The sequence below is a fragment of the Sprattus sprattus genome (genome assembly GCF_963457725.1).
Source record: "Sprattus sprattus genome assembly, chromosome: 19".
In the NCBI taxonomy this organism is placed as follows: domain Eukaryota; kingdom Metazoa; phylum Chordata; class Actinopteri; order Clupeiformes; family Clupeidae; genus Sprattus; species Sprattus sprattus.
In genome coordinates, this window is record NC_137917.1 from 9,784,259 (window position 1) to 9,802,466 (window position 18,208).

At 45.2% G+C, this 18,208-nt stretch overlaps 1 protein-coding gene across 1 annotated transcript in view; it reads left to right on the forward strand.

Moving 5' to 3' along the window:
* ibtk (inhibitor of Bruton agammaglobulinemia tyrosine kinase) overlaps window positions 1-17,793 on the forward strand; it is a 22,412-nt gene extending 4,619 nt beyond the window's left edge. Inside the window, exons 5-27 of the mRNA XM_080857456.1 lie at window positions 398-568; window positions 903-1,020; window positions 1,350-1,530; window positions 1,980-2,103; window positions 2,453-2,630; window positions 3,767-3,926; window positions 4,276-4,980; window positions 5,570-5,656; window positions 6,393-6,475; window positions 6,952-6,989; window positions 7,091-7,187; window positions 7,415-7,516; window positions 8,900-9,017; window positions 9,126-9,186; window positions 9,430-9,551; window positions 9,789-9,901; window positions 10,138-10,313; window positions 10,595-10,713; window positions 11,850-11,948; window positions 12,191-12,352; window positions 12,737-12,931; window positions 15,365-15,497; window positions 15,792-17,793. Coding sequence (XP_080713582.1) covers window positions 398-568; window positions 903-1,020; window positions 1,350-1,530; window positions 1,980-2,103; window positions 2,453-2,630; window positions 3,767-3,926; window positions 4,276-4,980; window positions 5,570-5,656; window positions 6,393-6,475; window positions 6,952-6,989; window positions 7,091-7,187; window positions 7,415-7,516; window positions 8,900-9,017; window positions 9,126-9,186; window positions 9,430-9,551; window positions 9,789-9,901; window positions 10,138-10,313; window positions 10,595-10,713; window positions 11,850-11,948; window positions 12,191-12,352; window positions 12,737-12,931; window positions 15,365-15,497; window positions 15,792-15,917 — 3,468 coding nt within the window. The 3' untranslated portion in view covers window positions 15,918-17,793. The remainder of the gene's footprint in view (window positions 1-397; window positions 569-902; window positions 1,021-1,349; window positions 1,531-1,979; window positions 2,104-2,452; window positions 2,631-3,766; window positions 3,927-4,275; window positions 4,981-5,569; window positions 5,657-6,392; window positions 6,476-6,951; window positions 6,990-7,090; window positions 7,188-7,414; window positions 7,517-8,899; window positions 9,018-9,125; window positions 9,187-9,429; window positions 9,552-9,788; window positions 9,902-10,137; window positions 10,314-10,594; window positions 10,714-11,849; window positions 11,949-12,190; window positions 12,353-12,736; window positions 12,932-15,364; window positions 15,498-15,791) is intronic.
* The last annotated feature ends 415 nt before the right edge of the window (window positions 17,794-18,208 follow it).

Here is an 18,208-nt window from a genome sequence, read left to right on the forward strand (position 1 = left end):
CTCATCGGTCTTGTCTTCTCACCTATTTCACGCCCCACCTGCCTCAAAGTTGACCTTTTTCACTCTTTAGTTTAGCTGCCGTGTGTGCGTGCCTGTGCGTGCCTGTGCCTGTGCGTGTCTGTGCGTGCCTCTGCGTGTGTGTGCGTGTGTGTGTGTGTGTCTGTGTCTGTGTCTGTGTCTGTGTCTGTGTCTGTGTGCGCGTGTGCGTGCCTGCCTGCCTTCCTGCCTGCCTTTCCTGTGCCCCATCCCATCTCTGGACCCATCTTCCCTCACTCTATTCTTCTTTCCTGTGCAGCACTCTTAGCTGTGTGAGGTTCACCTGTCTCACCTGTCTCACCGGTCTCGTGTCTCACCTCTGTGTCTCACCCTGTCTCTGGGCGTGTCACCCGTTCGCCAGGTGCCTCGGCTGGTGGAGGGGCTCCTTTGTGAGCACGTGACCCAGGTGGCAGCGGCGCGTGACCACACGGTCGTGCTGACAGAGGAGGGAAATGTCTACACCTTTGGCCTCAATCGCCACCACCAGCTGGGCATCAACCCGCCCCCTGCCTCCAGCCTCGTGCCCAAACTTGTAAGGACCCAGGGGTGTTGGCAGTGGGAGGAGTAGGGGGGTTTCTAAAGGTCAATCTGGGCTCAGGGGCTAAAAGTGACTTATGCACTGTCAAGCATAATGTAAAAGATTTTTCGTTCAGTCATGTTCGTTGTCACGCATATTGTAGACAGCATATGGTTTACCTGAGAAAAACACCATAGTTGATTAGGTACAGCTAGCATCAAGATACAACACAATGTGTTTGTTTGTTTACAACACAACGTGTTTGTTTACTGCACAATGCAAACAAACTGTAAACTGTACTGAACGTATGTGTTTTTGTCTGTCTTTTGTTCTCTCTCTCTGTTCACAGGTGTCGAGTAAGGCCCTGAAAGGGAGGTATGTTGTTGGTGTTGCTGCCGGAAGGTTCCACACTGTCATGTGGACCCATGATGCAGTCTACACTGTCGGGCTGAACGGGGGACAGTTAGGTTAGTCAAGACCAGATGCATGCAACAGCACATTAGACTCAATGCTAGAGCCGTTGTTGTTTTTTTTGTCAAAGTTGCACGTTTATTTCATCACAATGACCGTTTATCTTCCTGCGAGGTACTCGATGTTATTGCAGAGACTCAAGAATAAATGTAACTGCTCTGTACACACGCTACACCAGACCAGATGGTCTACACCAGTCCAGACCAGATAGTCCAGACCAGACAGTCCAGTCCCAACCAAATAGTCCAAACCGGTCCAGACCAGACCAGATAGTTTAGACCAGCCCAGAACTTATTGTCTTGACCTTTTAATCTTTGACCTCTAGGTTATTTGCTGGATCCCAACGGTGAGAAGTGTGTGACCACGCCCCGCCAGGTGTCTGCTCTGCACCACAAGGATGTCAGCATCTCCATGGTAGCGGCCAGTAACGGTGCCACGGTGTGTGTGACGGAGAAAGGCGATGTTTACCTGCTGGCCGACTACCAGTGCAAGAAGCTGGCCTCTAAGTAAGTTGTCCAGAGTCACCTCTCACTACTGATAGGTCAGAACCTAGTAGTGGGATGCTAGGACACTATCTGCAAACCACACAGGTGTAGAAATGGAGTAGAATCTACACTTGGACTAAAATCAGTGCTGATTGTATTTTTGTAGGTAATTTAGCACTGTTGTTTGTTTGCCCTGAAGTACTTTTGAGTTATGATTCTTTTAAGTCTTAGAGCTCCCTAGTCTACTAGAAAAGTTTCCATATTTGTTCTTTTTATGGTTTGTTTTCCCATCTTTGCCCTAATGGAGGGCATCTACGGTAACCAGGCTCACCACAGGAGTCCAGTTATAGATGTATGCCTGGTTGTTCTGAATGTCATGGCCAGAAGGTGTTGGTGTTGTCCTGCTGGGTTCCGTCACATTCTGTTAGTTTTTAATGACCATTGTGGTTTGCGGTTATTTTTTTATTCAGGCAACTCAACATTAGGAAGGTTCTGGTGACCGGGGGGAGTCTAGACCATCGTGTGGACCCCCAGGTGCTGAATGAGAACGGGGGAGAGAAGGCAGCCATCCTGGCCTTGGACGAGGCTGGACGAGTGAGTGATGATGGTTTCTCCCTCTTTTTAGCCAGAAGCAAGTTTGTGTTGTTTGTTGTGGTGTTGTTACTACAGAAGGCATGAAGAAATCTCAAACTTAAACAAACCCTACTAAACCAAGTCAGAGGAGCTTAAAGACCTTAAAATGGCCATAGTCATGTCTGGTCTTTTTCGTTATGCTTAGGTTTATGCTATGCAGTGTTAACCTGCCATCACTTTTCTGAAATGATGTGTTTTCTCATAATGTACATTCTCTCTCTCTCTCTCTCTCTCTCTGTCTATCTCTTTCTTTCTTTCTTTCTCTCTCTCGCTGTCTTTTTCTCTCTCTCTCTCTCTCTCTTTCTCTCAGGTGTTCTGCTGGCGGTCCGTGGGCGGAGCCTTGAGGCAGTGCAGGTGGGCGTACGGTCGTCAGGTGTTCATGTCTGACATCGCCCTCAGCAAGAGCAACATGATGTTCGTCACGCAGGAAGGCGAGGGCTTTAGTGGCCAGTGGCTGGGGGAGTACAAGAAGATCACGGACAAGAAAGGTACACAGAAGACATTATATAAATGACTGCCAGAGTAGGGCTATAAGATCATGAGCAAGAAAGGTACATGGAATCTGGAGGCTGCTGCCATATGACCATAGGAGAATCAAAGATAAAAGTAGAGATTGCATCTATAGGTTACTGTCAGAGGACAAGAAGGACATCACAAAGAAAAGACAGAGAACACATCTGTCGGTTACTGGAAGATGAGGGCAGTCACACACTAAAGCAGAAAACCCATGTGTAAAGATTAGGTTTGGGATCAATGCCTTTAATGCATCGATAATCAGAAAGCTTACCAGATGATTATCGATCTATATTGGCATTTTTCAGATAGAAATAAACAAGTCTCTGCTACAACGAACCCTTCGTTATCTAAGCTGTGATGGCTTGCCTGTTTTCAGTGTCATATAAGGACATGCCACTAGATGGAGCCATATAAGCCTGCCGGTTTGTGAACGAGAAATGGGCCAGATTGTTTTATCATAAGTTAAAAAGCTAATAATTTCAGCAAATAATGAAAGTATGCACATTGAAGAAAAAAAGATTGTTGCTTAGATATAAAAATAGCCAACGCTTACTTTAGATATTATGTAAAAAAAGACTGTACAAAATAAAAAATATAAACACATATATCGTCAAGTATATAATCAAGTCTGGAACATGTGCAATAGACGAAAGACACATGAACAGTCACCAGGAAGGACCAACCTCACCACAGAACTCCTACTTCCTCTTTTTCATCGTTCTAGTGGCTGAATACTCTAAGACTGTTCTCAAACTGCCAAGTTTAGTAATCACTATGACTTAATAGCTATTGCTGTCAAGCAGCGTCTTACATTTAGGAGCATGAAGAGTGAAGTCTGTGTAAATTAATTATACTGTAGTGACGAGTGGCGTGTAATTATTATTATTATTGTTAAATAACAATCTTTAAGCAGGTACATTTAAGCATAATATCACCCCAGTATAAATGAACAATGTATGGTGCCATTGTTCCTATTGGCTGCATACTCTAAGACTGTTCTCAAACTGCCCTGTTGCCAATCACTATAACTAAATGGTAACTATTAAGCAGTACACTGCATACTGAGGCAAGATGGGGTGAAGTCACTATTTCTGTCCACCTCTGTCAGACCCAGCCGGAGGGGTGGAGGTGTGTGGCCACTCGGAGGCTGGAGGGGTGTACGAGCGCATCCGTCTGGAGAAGCTGCCCTACGTCCACCGTGCCGTCAGCATCACCGTCGACTCCAAGGGACGTAACTTTGCTGTGCTACAGTCCGACCCCAAGACCAGGTGCTTAACACTGAGGCGTGTGATGAGATGATTGTGTCTGGTCCCTAGAGTTGTCTGTTGTACAGCCGCTGGTCACTTCAAGGTCACAGTATTCACTGAACACAAGACAGCATGATCAATTATATAGTTACATTGGTTGGAAATGTGTTTTTTAATGAGGTTAAATTTGCATCATAAATATCACTGTATTTCTTTTTCTCTGTCGCCTTACCATCCAGTTTATAGCCTTACTTTAGGGTTTTCGTTTTTTTTATAACCCTATACCACCATTTAACAACAGATAAGCATGTGGTCTAAGTCATACCTGGAATGTCGCACAGTTACGTTATACTCCTTCCCTGTTTCCCAGTCTGTATGAGATTCCCACCGTCTCCTCCTCCACTTTCTCCGACCACCTGCGCACACTCCGAGCCGAAACCGACGAGACGGACAGCATCCATGACGTCACCCTGCAGGCCGGCTACCGCACCTTCCCTGCCCACAAGTACATCCTGTCTGTGCGCTCTGACTTCTTCCGGAAGCTTCTATTCCGCACGGACGGCCAGGGCGACAGCGGCAACGGCGGGGATGAGTGGGGCTTGGATGAGGAGGAGGAGGTGCGCCGCAGTGAGGACGCGTCCGGCTGTGACCTGCTGGTCCTGGAGAAGGTTCCGGCAGAGCTGCTGGAGCAGGCGCTGCAGTTCATCTACACGGACACGTGCGAGATGCTGACGCACGGCGCGCGCCCCAGCATGCCGCGCTCCAGCCCCAGGAAGGAGCTGAAGGAGCCGAAGGAGACGCAGGGTCACGACCAGCAGGAGCAGCTCATCCACAGCTTGCAGGAGCTGGGACTGGGGGACACCCTGCGGGGCCGCTCAGCACTGGAGGTGTACCGCGCACTTCCGTCCCCTACCTGCATGGATAACAAGGACAAAGACAAGCCCAAGGGTAAAAGCACCAAGGGTGGCAAGAAGGGCAGCAAGGGTGGTGGTGGCAGAGAAGCAGGCGGTGCCAGCCCAGTGAAGATGCTGCAGGGTCTGGCCAAGAGACTGGGCCTGGGCAGCCTCTCCAGCAGGTGAGGACACACTGACCTGGTGGATGGTGACTGGAACTATGAGCTTTCTTTGGAGGAGGGAAAACAAGAGTTTATGGCAGTGATTTCAATCACTTAGGTAACTGAATTAGCTGAATATTTGATCCTGTCGATGCAGTGATGACTAAATCAGGTGCTTTTAGTTGTTCTGTTGTCTCAATGAGAAATTGTTTTGAGGTTACAAGTACAAGTTCAAACATTGTGTTTGTGGACATCACCGATGTTCCATAAAAGTTGTAAATCACATAATGTTTGGTTATGATCACTCAGTTTTACAGTTCCTCTTAAAGTCCCAGTAAAGTAATTTGTCTAAAAAAGTACTCCATCAGTCCTCACCACCGCATCATGTGGGCCTTGAGCTCTGAAAGAAGAGGCATATTAATTGAAGTGAGATATCTACTCTCAAAAACTCCACTATTAGATGAAGCACTGCTAATGGCTGTTTACGGTCCTAGAGCACCCATCTCTGCTCTGGTAGCTTTAAGCTTTTGATGTCTCACAGAGATGGTATGGTACGGGTACAGTATTGTTGAGTGTGCCAGCTATTGATCAGAGATTTTGTTCTTGGCAGGTTGGAGGGCGTGAAGTTTGACAATGGCACAGTCACTGTAACGGCCAAAAAGACGGGCAACAGACCAAAATTCAACCAGAAAAAGTGGTAAGATGCTGCTTAGTTCCTGCGTTCATCTGTTAACACTAATAACTAATTTAATTGTGGCCTTGGTCTAGTATGACCACTTATGCAAGGTGCAAACAACACCTAGGTCATGTGTTTGCTACCAAGGGAACACAAATACTAATGAAAATGTATATCTTCTGTACTAGTTGCTTTGGATAAAAGTGTCATCTAAAAATGACTAACTGTAACCTCAAATGTAAACTGTCAATCGAATGTAAATAATAAATGTAGATGTTGATGAGGACTAGACAGTGCAGAAGAGACTAGCACTCATTGGCCCCTTGGCCTGTTGTCCCTAGCTCTCCGGTCTCTTAAGAGAGGTTGTGGGGAGCTGTCTACTGTAGTCAGCAGCCCTGCTCAGAGTTTGAAACAAGCGACCTTGTGTGCCTCCTCCCCACTTCCAAATGGCAGCTAGATGTGTTAGCCAGTTTGGGCCCACTCTTTTGTGTCCTTAGTACAGTTGACTTAAGACGGTTATTAATGTGCACTTCTCATGTACACATTATAACACGTTATGAACTCCAACATCAATTTGTAATGCTTACTACACTTAATGAAACAAACTGTATTCCTGTAAGAAGTCCGGGTTTAACCATCAGGTAATGAAGTACAAAGTGCCGAGTTGTTGAAGACATCCATTGACGTGGATGAGGCAGGCTGGATGAAAAGTGTTTGGTCTGCTCTGATTCCCCTTCTCTCTTCTCTGTGGTCACAGCACCTACCTTTGTGATGTTACACTCCGAGCTGAGGATGGCAGAGAATTCCCCTGTCACAAATGCGTCCTGTGTTCTCGACTGGGTAAGCAAAGCGCTGCTAGACTGAGAAACTTTGCAACTCCAAATGCTATCATGCTTTTTAGCATGCACGTAGTTTGAAGCATGTATTATGATATTTGTTATATAGGCTTATGTTGTCATGATATTTTACAGTTCTACAGTACATTGCAGTCACCGTAGTCACTGGATTGAATGTCATAAATGAGCTCAAACATTGATCTTAGGATGGCTGTCCATCTTGTGATGGGTTGATCCAGTGTTGATTCAATGGATGTCCGAGGGGGGATTTATCCCTAGCAGGAATTCTAGTTAATAAGAACAATCCCAATCCTGCTTTAACATTTAAGATCGCATTACCACCCCTCATTTTCAGTTTCTTAAGAGCGATGGATAGTGTGAATATATTCTGATCTAAATCTTTCTACAAATGGGCAGTGCTTTCCTAGCACCACATTCCTATATGGGCTTATCATTAGTTTTCATGTGTTTTTCTGACAGAATACTTCAACAGTATGCTGGGCAACCCCTGGATTGAGGTATGTTATAACCACACTGTGTTAAGAGTGCTGTCATGAAGCGCCATTCCAGTCCTGTAGATTAGAATAAATGGTGTAATTTGTCTGTGTGCCCCCTACAGGCCACCAGTTGTTCTGCACTGGATATGCCCACCAGCTCTGAGGTCCTGCAGGTCATCCTAGAGTACGTTTACACGGATGACTCACCAACTGTCAAAGGTAACATTTTCTCTCTGTGTCAATTGTTTAAGGGGTTAATTTATTATATTACTGAAACATATCAACATGCTGTAGACACTGGAGATCAGACCTATGATATAATGCCTGTTTTGTTCTCTAAACATCATTTCCCATTTCTCTGTCTCTATCCCTCACTCCATCTCTGTCTAATCTCTCTCTCTCTCTCTCTCTCTCTCTCTCTCTCTCTCTCTCTCTCTCTCTCTCAGAGTCTCTAAAGGTGGAGTTTGTGTGTAACGTGCTGGTGGTGGCTGACCAGCTCCTCATCCCCCGACTGAAGGAGATGTGTGAAGTGGCCGTCACTGAGAACCGTGAGTCTGCCTCTCTTTTCTCTCCGTCTTCCCTCTCTTCTTTCCATCTTTTACCTGCCTTGTCTACTCCCTCTCTTTCCCCCACCCCCTATGCCTTCAGTTATGTCATTAGGTTATAGTTTAGCATAACAGGGTTTCTCAACTGGTGGGTGAAGATCCAAAAGTGGGTTGCGGAATCATTCTGAATGGGTCGCTGTCTGTGTGTGTTCCTTCAGAACTTGAATGAATCTTGTAGAAAATACACGAACAGTAGCTTTTATTTTGAAATAGAAAACACTGAGTCTTCACAGTTCTCATGTCTCAGTCACAAAGGGAAAAGGGAGATCTCGAAAGACAGAGAAAGTTGTGCGTGAGCTGCAGATGCATAGCCTGCTGTTAAGTAGTAGCCTACTGTAATGTAAGCAGGGAGAGCTGCAGAGATGTCACTGGTGGCCTGGTTAAATCTTTGTGTTAGAATTCATAATTCTGTGATAAAAGTTAAACGTTTAGCTAATTAAGTCAGTTAGGTTGTTGGGTAATGTGACATGTGAGCATGCGACCGAGATTAGCGATTTTATATGCGGTTTTGTGTGTGAGAAAGAAATCAACGTATATTTGTATGAGCAATACAACATGAAGTTTGAATAATTAAGTTGGGCAAAAGACGCAATAAGTCCCCAGATAAGAATATATCTGATGACTGTGCTATGAATGCAGGGTTGAAAGTCGCCTCTATGTTTAAATTTATATGTTTATTTTATGGTTTGAATTCTATCAAATTAGGTCACAACTTAATAAGCATTAGAGATTGTGGGTCCCAAGGCCAGACCGGTTGAGAACCACTAGTTTAAATTACATAGCCCTCCCTGACCGAGAGTGATAATTGTGTGTTAATAAGGGGTCCCCCTTCCCTCTGTACGCAGTGACCCTAAATAGTGGGACTGAGAGTGTTAAAGGCACAGTATGCAACAATTATGCTTCAGGATTAGGGTTAGGATAAGCAGTTTAACCTTAAAATAACAGCTTAAACAAAACTGGGGCGCTACAATGACATTTAATATGGAGAATCGCGTCGTTGCCATTGGCATAGCAGGGCCGATAGGCATATAACTGCGTTATGTAGTTTTACCTGCCGCAGCCCGCCGCCCTGACTTGCTTACCTTCTGCCGATCTAGTAAGTAGCTTATTTGCCGTCTTGCTTAGTCTTGTGTTGCACTTGCTGGATGTTGTTGACTGTGTAAGGACAGTCGTTGAGTAACTAGTTTGTCATAATGTCAAAGTCAGCACATTTCAAGAAATTTCGTTAGTTTTAGCTGCTAGCATACCTTTAGCGAATAGCTATTGTTGCATACTGTACCTTTAAGTGTGTGTTTTATAAAAGTTCCCCCTCCCCTCTCTCCGCAGTGACCCTTAAGAATGCTGCCGAGTTGCTGGAGTTTGCCTCCATGTACAATGCTAACCAGCTGAAGCTCTCCTGCCAGCAATTCATCGTGTTCAACATGGCCGCCCTATTAGAGTCCAGGTGAGGATGGGCATTTCCCCTTCCAGTATTGTGTGTGTGTGTGTGTGTGAGTGAGAGATATGCTGATGATCTATACTTCTCCCTTCTGTAATGGTGTGTATGTTTCAGGGCGCTGGATGTACTGAGTGAAGACGTGTTGGTAGAGCTGTCTGCAGCCTACAGGAGAATGGTCAGTCTTCTTCCGCACACATCATACATACACATAAGAAATAAGGTTGTATATGCTTATCCTTTTGCTTGTATTACTATTAATGTGATGTACTGTCAATTATGATTATATAATTTTACCGTGAGTATACATACACTTGCTATAATATGTTGGTTTTGTTTTCTGGTTTGTTAGGTAACGGTTTCGCTGTTTGGGAGCTCTCCTTTTGTTGTTGTTTTATAATTGTTGGTGATTCCTTTGTAGATTCCAGCCATGCAGAGGCGCCTGATCACGCCCTACCCAAACGCCCCAGACCTGAGTGGGTATGAGGACAGAGACCCCCTCTCGTCTCTGGGGACCAACATTGAAACCAGCCTGTCCTGCAAGTAAGGAATTTGGTCTTGGGCTTGAGACTGAAACAGTACATCCACACTGTAAACAGTCTCACACTAGGATATAAAGAACACAGGGTCTACCCACCCACTGCCTGCAGATTAAACTCATTTTAGCCTGGAGTAAACACTTCCTGATTGGTTAGCTAGTCATTAGTGACACTCTGCCAGCTATATGTGTTTAAAGGGTGTTTTAAATGACCCGGTCTGTTTCTGTTCCTGTACCTTCAGTGAGATTCTCCTGAAGAAAGCCAAGCTGAAGGCCAAGCGGAAACCACGGCGACGCTCCGACAGCTCCGGGGGCTACAAACTGTCTGATGTCATCCAGAGTCCGCCCGCTTCTGGTACTACCTTTACCTTGAGATGACTGTGTTGGTATGCGCTGCACAATGGGGAAAATAATTGGTTTACAGTGTCTCTGTTTTTAAAGGTCAGAGATGCAAGGCAAAAAAAGAAAATAGCTTGACACAAGTCAAGGGTCAGTGGGTTAGCAAATTGTTTCTCTGCAACAATTTGTGTCTGCTCCATAAAACATATCTTTAAAAAAATATTTGTGTTGTGTCCCTCTTGTGTGATGTAGGGGAGAAGTGTTTGACCTCGGGGATGTTCTTTGGGGACATGGGCCCCCCAGTGAAGGCCAGCTCAGTGGAATCTCTGCACGAGGTCGTCACATCCGACTCCGAGGGCAGCTACATGGGGGTGGGCAGCCCACGAGACCTGGGGTCCCCTATAGCCCTGACCCGGCCCGAAGCACAGGTAGGACACACACACACATACACACACTTACACACACACTCACACACTCTCTCTCTCTCTCACACACACACACACACACACACACACACACACACACACACACACACACACACACACACACACAAACACAAACATACCGGTGTCATTCTGTGTTGGTGAAGACATTCCTTACCAATCCAGTGTAGCTGAGGACACTGAACATGTCGGTAACGCTTGTGCACATAAAACAAATACTTGGTAGCACTTCAAGTACTTACTGTTAAATGACCACACCTGGTCAGGAGGAGAAATCTGGCCCATCCTGGATGAGGACGCCCCCCAACACCCCCCACCTGATGAATGGAGGCCACACCCCACCTGCAAGTTCCGCCCCTGAGCCCATACCTGTGGTCAAAGCCAGGTAAGCCAGTGCAGCCCCCAGATCAGAGGGACAAAGACTAACTGCAGTCTCTACTGTAGTCGACATTATAGAGGCCGCACTTTATTTTTATTTAAAAACATTTTTTTACAGCAGGCTCTTCTCTCTTTTAAGGCATATAGCTACCCTGGTTAAAGTTCAGCTTTATTTTTTCCGTTCGCTTATCACAATGGAAATCCATTGTAACTTGAAGTCAGCACGTAATACGTTGCTACACAACACCTGAAACTTTACAGTTGCGTGAAGAACAATTTTGTTTCTCAGCTGAGTCACGAAACGGCAACAAAATCGGAGTAATGTCTTTTTTTGTTTTGTCAAGTAACTGTGTAATAAGCCGGTTAATGTATAGTCTGCCAGTCATTCTTGAATAAGGAATCCCTTCAAGACAATCCTTCCACTGCACACCAGGGTCCTGTTCATTCTGTCTGGATTTATTTTTCATAAGAATGACCAGCACACATTTACATTATTTTACATATACATTATCCCTGACGTATTATTAGTTTATTCCTTCAGCAGCCAGAGAGGACACGTATATCTCCGCTCGTCACCCGTCACTGGCTCCCTGTAGCGTCTACAGTATTTCCCTCACTCCAGTACAGGACAGCCATGTAATCGGCACCAACACATTGAAATGCTATGATTCAGGACTATTTCCTCACTCGATCAATGCGCTCTTCTGATGAGCGTCTGTTGTCTTTACCCTTTTCTCAGCTACAACAGGTCGCAGACAAGACTATTTTCATTCACGGTTCCTCAGAGGAGGAAAGACCTACCTAGTGCTGTCTTAAAAACGCACATTTTTCAAAATCATCTTTCTAATTAGTTAATTTGTTTGAGGCATATTTTATTTAAATGATGATAGTTTTGATATATATGTATTATTATGATTCTTTATTGATTGACTCTTTGCTTTAATGTTTAACTGTAAGCCGCTTTGGACAAAAGCGTCTGCTAAGTACTATAACTATAACCATGGAACTATAACTGTCTGAAATCAGTAACTCCTAGTGAAGGCCCAGATGAGGGGTGCTTTGTGTCTGTGTCTGTGCTGCTGTAGTCATTGCTCCTAGATAATGATGAGCTCATTAAAGGCCATCTGTGTGTGTGTTACCCAGCACTGCCCCTCAGACTCCTCCTGTGATGGACCTCAGGATTATCATGGAGATGGAGGCCTGCTCAGTGCATCAAGGAGCCACGCCCAAAAGCCCTGGATCGTGAGTACTTAATTTTCCTGTGTCCTGTGTCCTGTGTCCTGTGTCGAGTTGTGTTGGGTTGTATTGTTCTTTGTTCTGTTGTGTGTTTGCTGTATGGCGGTGAAAAGGCTTAGGCTGAGAAGATGTAAAGAATAGACCAGGAATCATGTTATCTTTCATATGTTTGAACGTGTTATGCTTGCTTTCTAAACAACTACATAGGCAGCTTTATCTCAAGCCTCATCTCCCTCTGTGATTGACAGGTGGGGTAGTGTAAGCAAGGCGTCCCCCCTCCCGGCGAAGCTTTCCCAAAAGCAGAGGAAGCTGATGGCCATGGCCTCCAAGGAGGGAACCCAGGACAGGACAGCCGGCATCCAGTCCCCCACCGCACCCGTGGTCACCCCCTCCAAACCCGCCAAAGCATGGTGAGGAATGCAGTCTACTTTAGCTTTGAGTCTTCCACACTGTCCCATCCCTCTCTCACGTTCTCACACAGGTCTGTTGGGCAAGTTTCTTATGTCACTATTTGTATAAAACCTCTCCCTATCCTGTAGGCCAGATTGGAATGGCAGAATATGGTTTTGACCATAACTGCTCATGGAGAACTCCAGTATCTTTTTTCCTGGGCCATATTTTGCCATCTTTTTACGGACAAAAACTATTGAAATTTAAAAAATTGAGGGCTCTGCAATGTGGTCCTATGGGGCTTTATTCTTCATTATTCTGAATATACCTTTCTCAGATGCACTATTTGTCGTATTGCCTGACTCTTGTGCTGTTAAAGTTCATCTCCATCGCTTTGTTATCAGGGCAACAGCTGTCCAGTCTCCCCCGGTGCTGCGGTCCTTCAGGGAAGTCCTGGAAGAGGAGGCAAAGCAGGTCAGGACCTCTCCTGTTGCCCCAGTGGCTGCTGGGAGTCCGGGTGCTGCAGTTGGACCAGCACCAGCAGCCAAGAAGGTGACCTTCAAGTGTGCTGAGACCAGCGACATGGAGAAACCAGGAGGGTAAGGACCACACGCGCGCACACACACAAATACACACACGCACGCACGCACGCACACACACACACACACACACACATATATACACACACATCACTGCAGTACACACTTAAATACTGTTAGTAGTACACTCACCTATCACGTATCCAATCAAACTAATTTGCATACAAGCACATGCAAACACACACTTCTTCTGCACACACATTATGATCCCACAACATACAGTAATACTGTGAGTGTATCATTACTTTATGGCCCCGAGTAGGCCTCTTTTGTTTTTACAGGCAGTGACTACTAGATTCAATCTCAGCTTTTCTGTATTTTGACCATGTGGTGGCACTGTTGTTCTTACAGACTACAAGTCGCCTGGCCAACCTCAAACTACATTAATAACAGAGTGCTTAGTCTACTGTATCCATTCCTCAAAGTTGAGTGAGATTAGACATTAATAAACATATAATGGTCTATTACTTCACTCTTTTATTTTATTTTATTTCCTTTTATTTAAAATTGGTGAACAGAGGGGGCGCTGCAGAGCAAGCAGCAGCATCCCAACCCTGCGTGGGCCTGAGTTAATTTCATAGTGTCCTGTTTACACAAAGTCAGGCCATATATGAGTTTTATTAGTTTGTGTTTATTGTTTGGCTTTGTTCCTTCTCTCCCTCTGTCTTTGTGTGTGTGTGTGTGTGTGTGTGTGTGTGTGTGTGTGTGTGTGTGTGTGTGTGTGTGTGTGTGTGTGTGTGTGTGTGTCTCTCTCTCTCTCCAGTATTTAGTCCCAAATGTGTGACCTTTTCATCTATTACAGTTACTGCAGCAGATGCAATCTGTCATTGACAAATATGCACACACCATTACAAAATCCAATACTGATGCATGTCACAGATTAGTCTGTAGAAAAGGGGGTCTGTGAGTCTGAGTACTAGCTGCTCCAAGCTGCCCACTGTCTGTGTGTGTGTGTTTGTCCATTTTTCAAAAAGAAAAATAATTGAGGCAAAATGTGCAGGTCCATTTGTGTGTATGTGTGTGCATGCAAAGGTATGACTCAGTGTCTCTGTGTGTGTGTGTGAGTTTGAGTTTGTGTGACAGAGAGAGTGGGGTCAAGTGTATTTCAGGCCCAGGAGAACTGATGAAATAGCCTTTCAGTGACAGATGAGTATCTGAGTCTCTCAGAGTTACAGTGACCTGCACAGTTTGAGTCTCATGAGGCGCGTGTGTGTGTCAGTGTAGTGACCACTCAGAGCAGTGCACCCATGCACCGACTGATATGACTTATCAGACCTTATTCAGCCGAGCAGAGGGGAGAGGTGGGCAATAAAATAACATTAAGAGTGATCTTAGCGCAGACTGAACCACTGCATCTTCTTTTTTGCTTTTGGTTGGGTCTTTCCGAGACCGTGTGAATGTCTTGTGTGTCTTCTTGTCTGTGTTTCATACTTGTTTGTGTTCATGTGTGCATGTTTGACCTTTTTTGTATTGAGGGTATTGAGGAAGTGTGTGAGAAAGACAAGGGTGTGTTTGTGTGTGTTCTTGATTATTATAGATTTGCTGTAGCTCTCCAACTTGAAGTTATGTTTCTGATCTCTTAGGCATCAAGAACCTTGTGTGTGTTTGATGACCTGAAGTGACTTTTTTGTGTGTTTGTGTGTTTTTGTGTGGGTGTGGGTGTGGGTGTTCTTCTATCTTAATTCTGTGGCCTTGTGGTGGACCCAAGAGCAGAATGTTCACAAGATTGAGCTGTAGAGTCTGTTTGTGTTTCTACTGCCTTGATCCTTATCACTGTGGATAAGGGCAGACTGCATGTCTCTGTGCAAAGAGTGCAGTGTGGTGTCCGTGTGTATGAGGAACGTGAGAAGTATGAGGAGAGAGAAATAGAACAGAGCTGTCACACTGTCACACCAATACTGACCAGTTGCTCTGACCATTCTGTGAAACTCATGTTTGAAATGTTCAAACCATGCAAAGATGTCTCAATTTTACTTATTTCATCTTATCAAATGACCCAGGTGGGAAAAATTCCAGCGACATGTTTTGTCTGTCCTCTACGTGCTGGCTAGGAATGACACCAATGTTTCCTGTGATTTAAATGGGTGGTTTGTAGTTTTTGTGTCCAAATGGTGGAAATGCTTCTAGACTGAGAGTAAATAGTAATTTTTTGCATCTTGATTCTGTGTTTCAGGTGTTTATTTATCAACATTCTGTTGGCCCAGAAACATGTAAACACTTGCAATAAATTGTCCAAAACATGTACCAAATGCACAAATAATTTTGTTATTGGAGATGTAGAAGCTTTGAAACGGCAAACTGTACGTTTTAGCTCTAGACGTCAGACTGAGGGGCCAATGTGATGACTGCGGCTGTGACGTTTCCGAGCTGACCCCTGATCTTTCTGTGTTTGTACCCCCTCACTCACTGGCACTTCCTGTCACTACCCATCAGGCCATGGGTGCTGAGCGGGGTGGGCAGCCCTCTGGCGGGAGCAGCTGTGACCTTTGCGACCATCGTGGAGGAGGAGAGGCAGCAGGAGGCCGCGTTGATCCGCAGCCGAGACAAACCGCTGGCTCTCATACAGGTCTGACCCCACCTGTCTCACCACCCCCTTCTTCTCCACTCCTCGTCTGTTTTTCTGCTCTCTGTCTGTTGCATTTTACTCCTTCCTCTTTTCTTTTTTTCTCTCTCTCTTTCACTTATTCCTGTCTTTTCCATTTATTTTCTGGATTATTTCTTCTCCATCATGTTGTTAGGGTTTGAGCAATCATCATCATCAATAGCATCCATGTCCGCTCTCTGCGGGCATTTTTTTACTTCCTCTTTTAATCTCCCTCTGTGTGTGCTTCTTGCTTACTGCCCCGTTGTGTGTTATCAGATCGAGGAGCGAGCGATTCAGGACCTGTTGCTTCACTACCGAGCTGCCAACAATCCTGACGAGCTGATCGTGGTGGAGAGGGCTCCCCAGGGTCCTATTGCTGCCCCGACCTGGAACAAGCACTAGCAGAAACACGGCAAAACATACAATTAACACAGAGAAATGTTAATACACTCTTCATGACCCCCCTCCCCCGTAACTCAGTGTTTGCATTGTGCCTCATGCTGTGGATGAAGTATGACAGACAACAGTCTGTTTTTTTTTCTTTTCTTTTTTTCCCATGTGTCTCTGTTTCATGATGCTGCAGCTTCATTTCCTGTCTGTGCACCAGGAGAAATGAAGTGAGGGAAGACAAATGGGTGGTCACCAATCCTTCCTGTATTTGATAAAATGGAAGCAAAGGATGGAGTGGGTTGTGTATCTTCCAAAGGATGGCTGTCTTGTGCACAGAGCAGTCTAGCAGTTGCCAAAGATCCACTGGAAATGAGTTGTGAGGTAATAGGCCACCATGGTGCAAAGATCCACTGGAAATGGGGTGGAGTCATGAGGGCACCTCCGCTGGAAAGTTCCAGGCTTCAGCTCAGGCCTGGTGGCAGGCCAGGATACATTAACCTGCATGAGTTAGGTGGTCGGTATCAGTATGTGCATGTCTGAATCTGACTGTAGTTCTACAGCAGGTGTGCTGGGGACATTTTAATGTATTGATCTACAGTGGCAGTAGTGCTAGACAGCTTGTGTTGATGCAAAATGCAGTAGGGCCATCACTAGCCGTGGTCCTGCCAAGCAGTCGTTTGAAAAATGCACAATAAGAGCCAGACTCAAGCCTGAGTTCCTTCACTGGGGAATGTGCCTTTCTGCCTCATCGACCAATAATCTGTTACCCGAGCAAAAAATAAATAGGTAGATAGATCTATAGGAAGGATATACCCCTGCACAAGTCAGGTTAGTGGATTGATCAGATGCAGCTGCCATTTTAATGCAAGGTCTTTTTTTTTTTTTTGCTAAGTTTGGTACCTTGTCAGCAATTTCTTTGCTTGAGTCTCATCTGTCATCGTAACAATGGCATGCAATAAATAAAGACCTTGTTTGCTTTAACTGTCATTATTTTGTGGTTCGGACTTGTGTAACTTCATCACCAATTCCTTTTTCAGTCACTCACTTCTCCATTTATAGAAAAGGCCTCTTCCAGCTTCCATTTTACAGCGAAGTGAGAAGAATTATGTCTCTGATCAGTAGAACTTGCGTTGCTGTCAGTGGTGGGGTCTTGCTGTAGTGCAGGTGCCCCAACTAATTGCTCAGGGTACAAACAATCGTGGGGGGCCCATTCAATGCATCATGGAGGGGTGCCCAAAATTGAAATCGCTCAGGCCTTGTGCACCAGGTTTGGCTGGACCACCAGTCTTTGCACTTAACAGTTTTGAGTGGATGATTTCACACGGAACCGCTTATGCTTGAAGATAATAACCCGTTATGTATTAGACACTTGTTCTCCTGGTCTTCCCAAGATAGACGGGTCGTCTTTTCTCTCAACCCCCCTTTGCCGTGCATGCAGAAGCTTCATTAGTCCACTTAAGGGTCCCGTCCTGAGTGAGACCAGACTGAGCGACCCCTGCTCGGGAGAGCGAGTCACGATCAAGAGCTCCAATTGACGGTAATTACCATAGCAGCCCCTTTCGGATGTCTGAGGTGTGAGCGCAGTGAGTGGAATAGCAATTACCCAGTTTACTCCATCAGTAAAGGAGGAGAGCTGATGCGACCACACTGAGGAGCCTCTGGTGTGTCATGGGTGCACAGCAGACAGGTTTGCGGTGGGCCTCTCAGTGGTCGTCTAGATGAGATGACGTGGTCATTAATAAGCAGGGTTAATGGGGGTCGGAAAGGACATCCTGCACACATAAACTCATGAGGCGCCGTATAAGGACAAGCATATAAGGACTCCGTTTTAGAGTGCAGTAAATGCACCAAATAAGATGCCCAGCTGGTGGAGATAGAATAATTTGTTTCCCGTCTAGGACAGTGGAGGAATAATGAAACAGAACCTCCCCATCTCCTGTCACTGTTAGATTCAAACTAGCCAGCTGAAAGTAGTTGAAAATAAAAGCTATATAATGTTTACTGTGTGATAAATACTGATTTGATGAATAATGAATGTCTTTCCTATAGAGAAGTTTCTAGAAGTATTTTTTTTCACAGAGTAGAGCTAAAGTACACATATGATAAACATATGACATCCAATGTATATTTTGCGTTTCCTAAAAGTCTTGAATCTGACATGGATGTCACCCTTTTCAGTGTGAAGATTCCACAGTGCCACAGGGAGAGGTCACTAGTCGTGTCCCCGTTCAGATTGGAAAGCCATCGCTCTCCTATCCAGGAGTCTTGATCCTCTTGTTCCCACAGGAGAAATAAGATGGTGC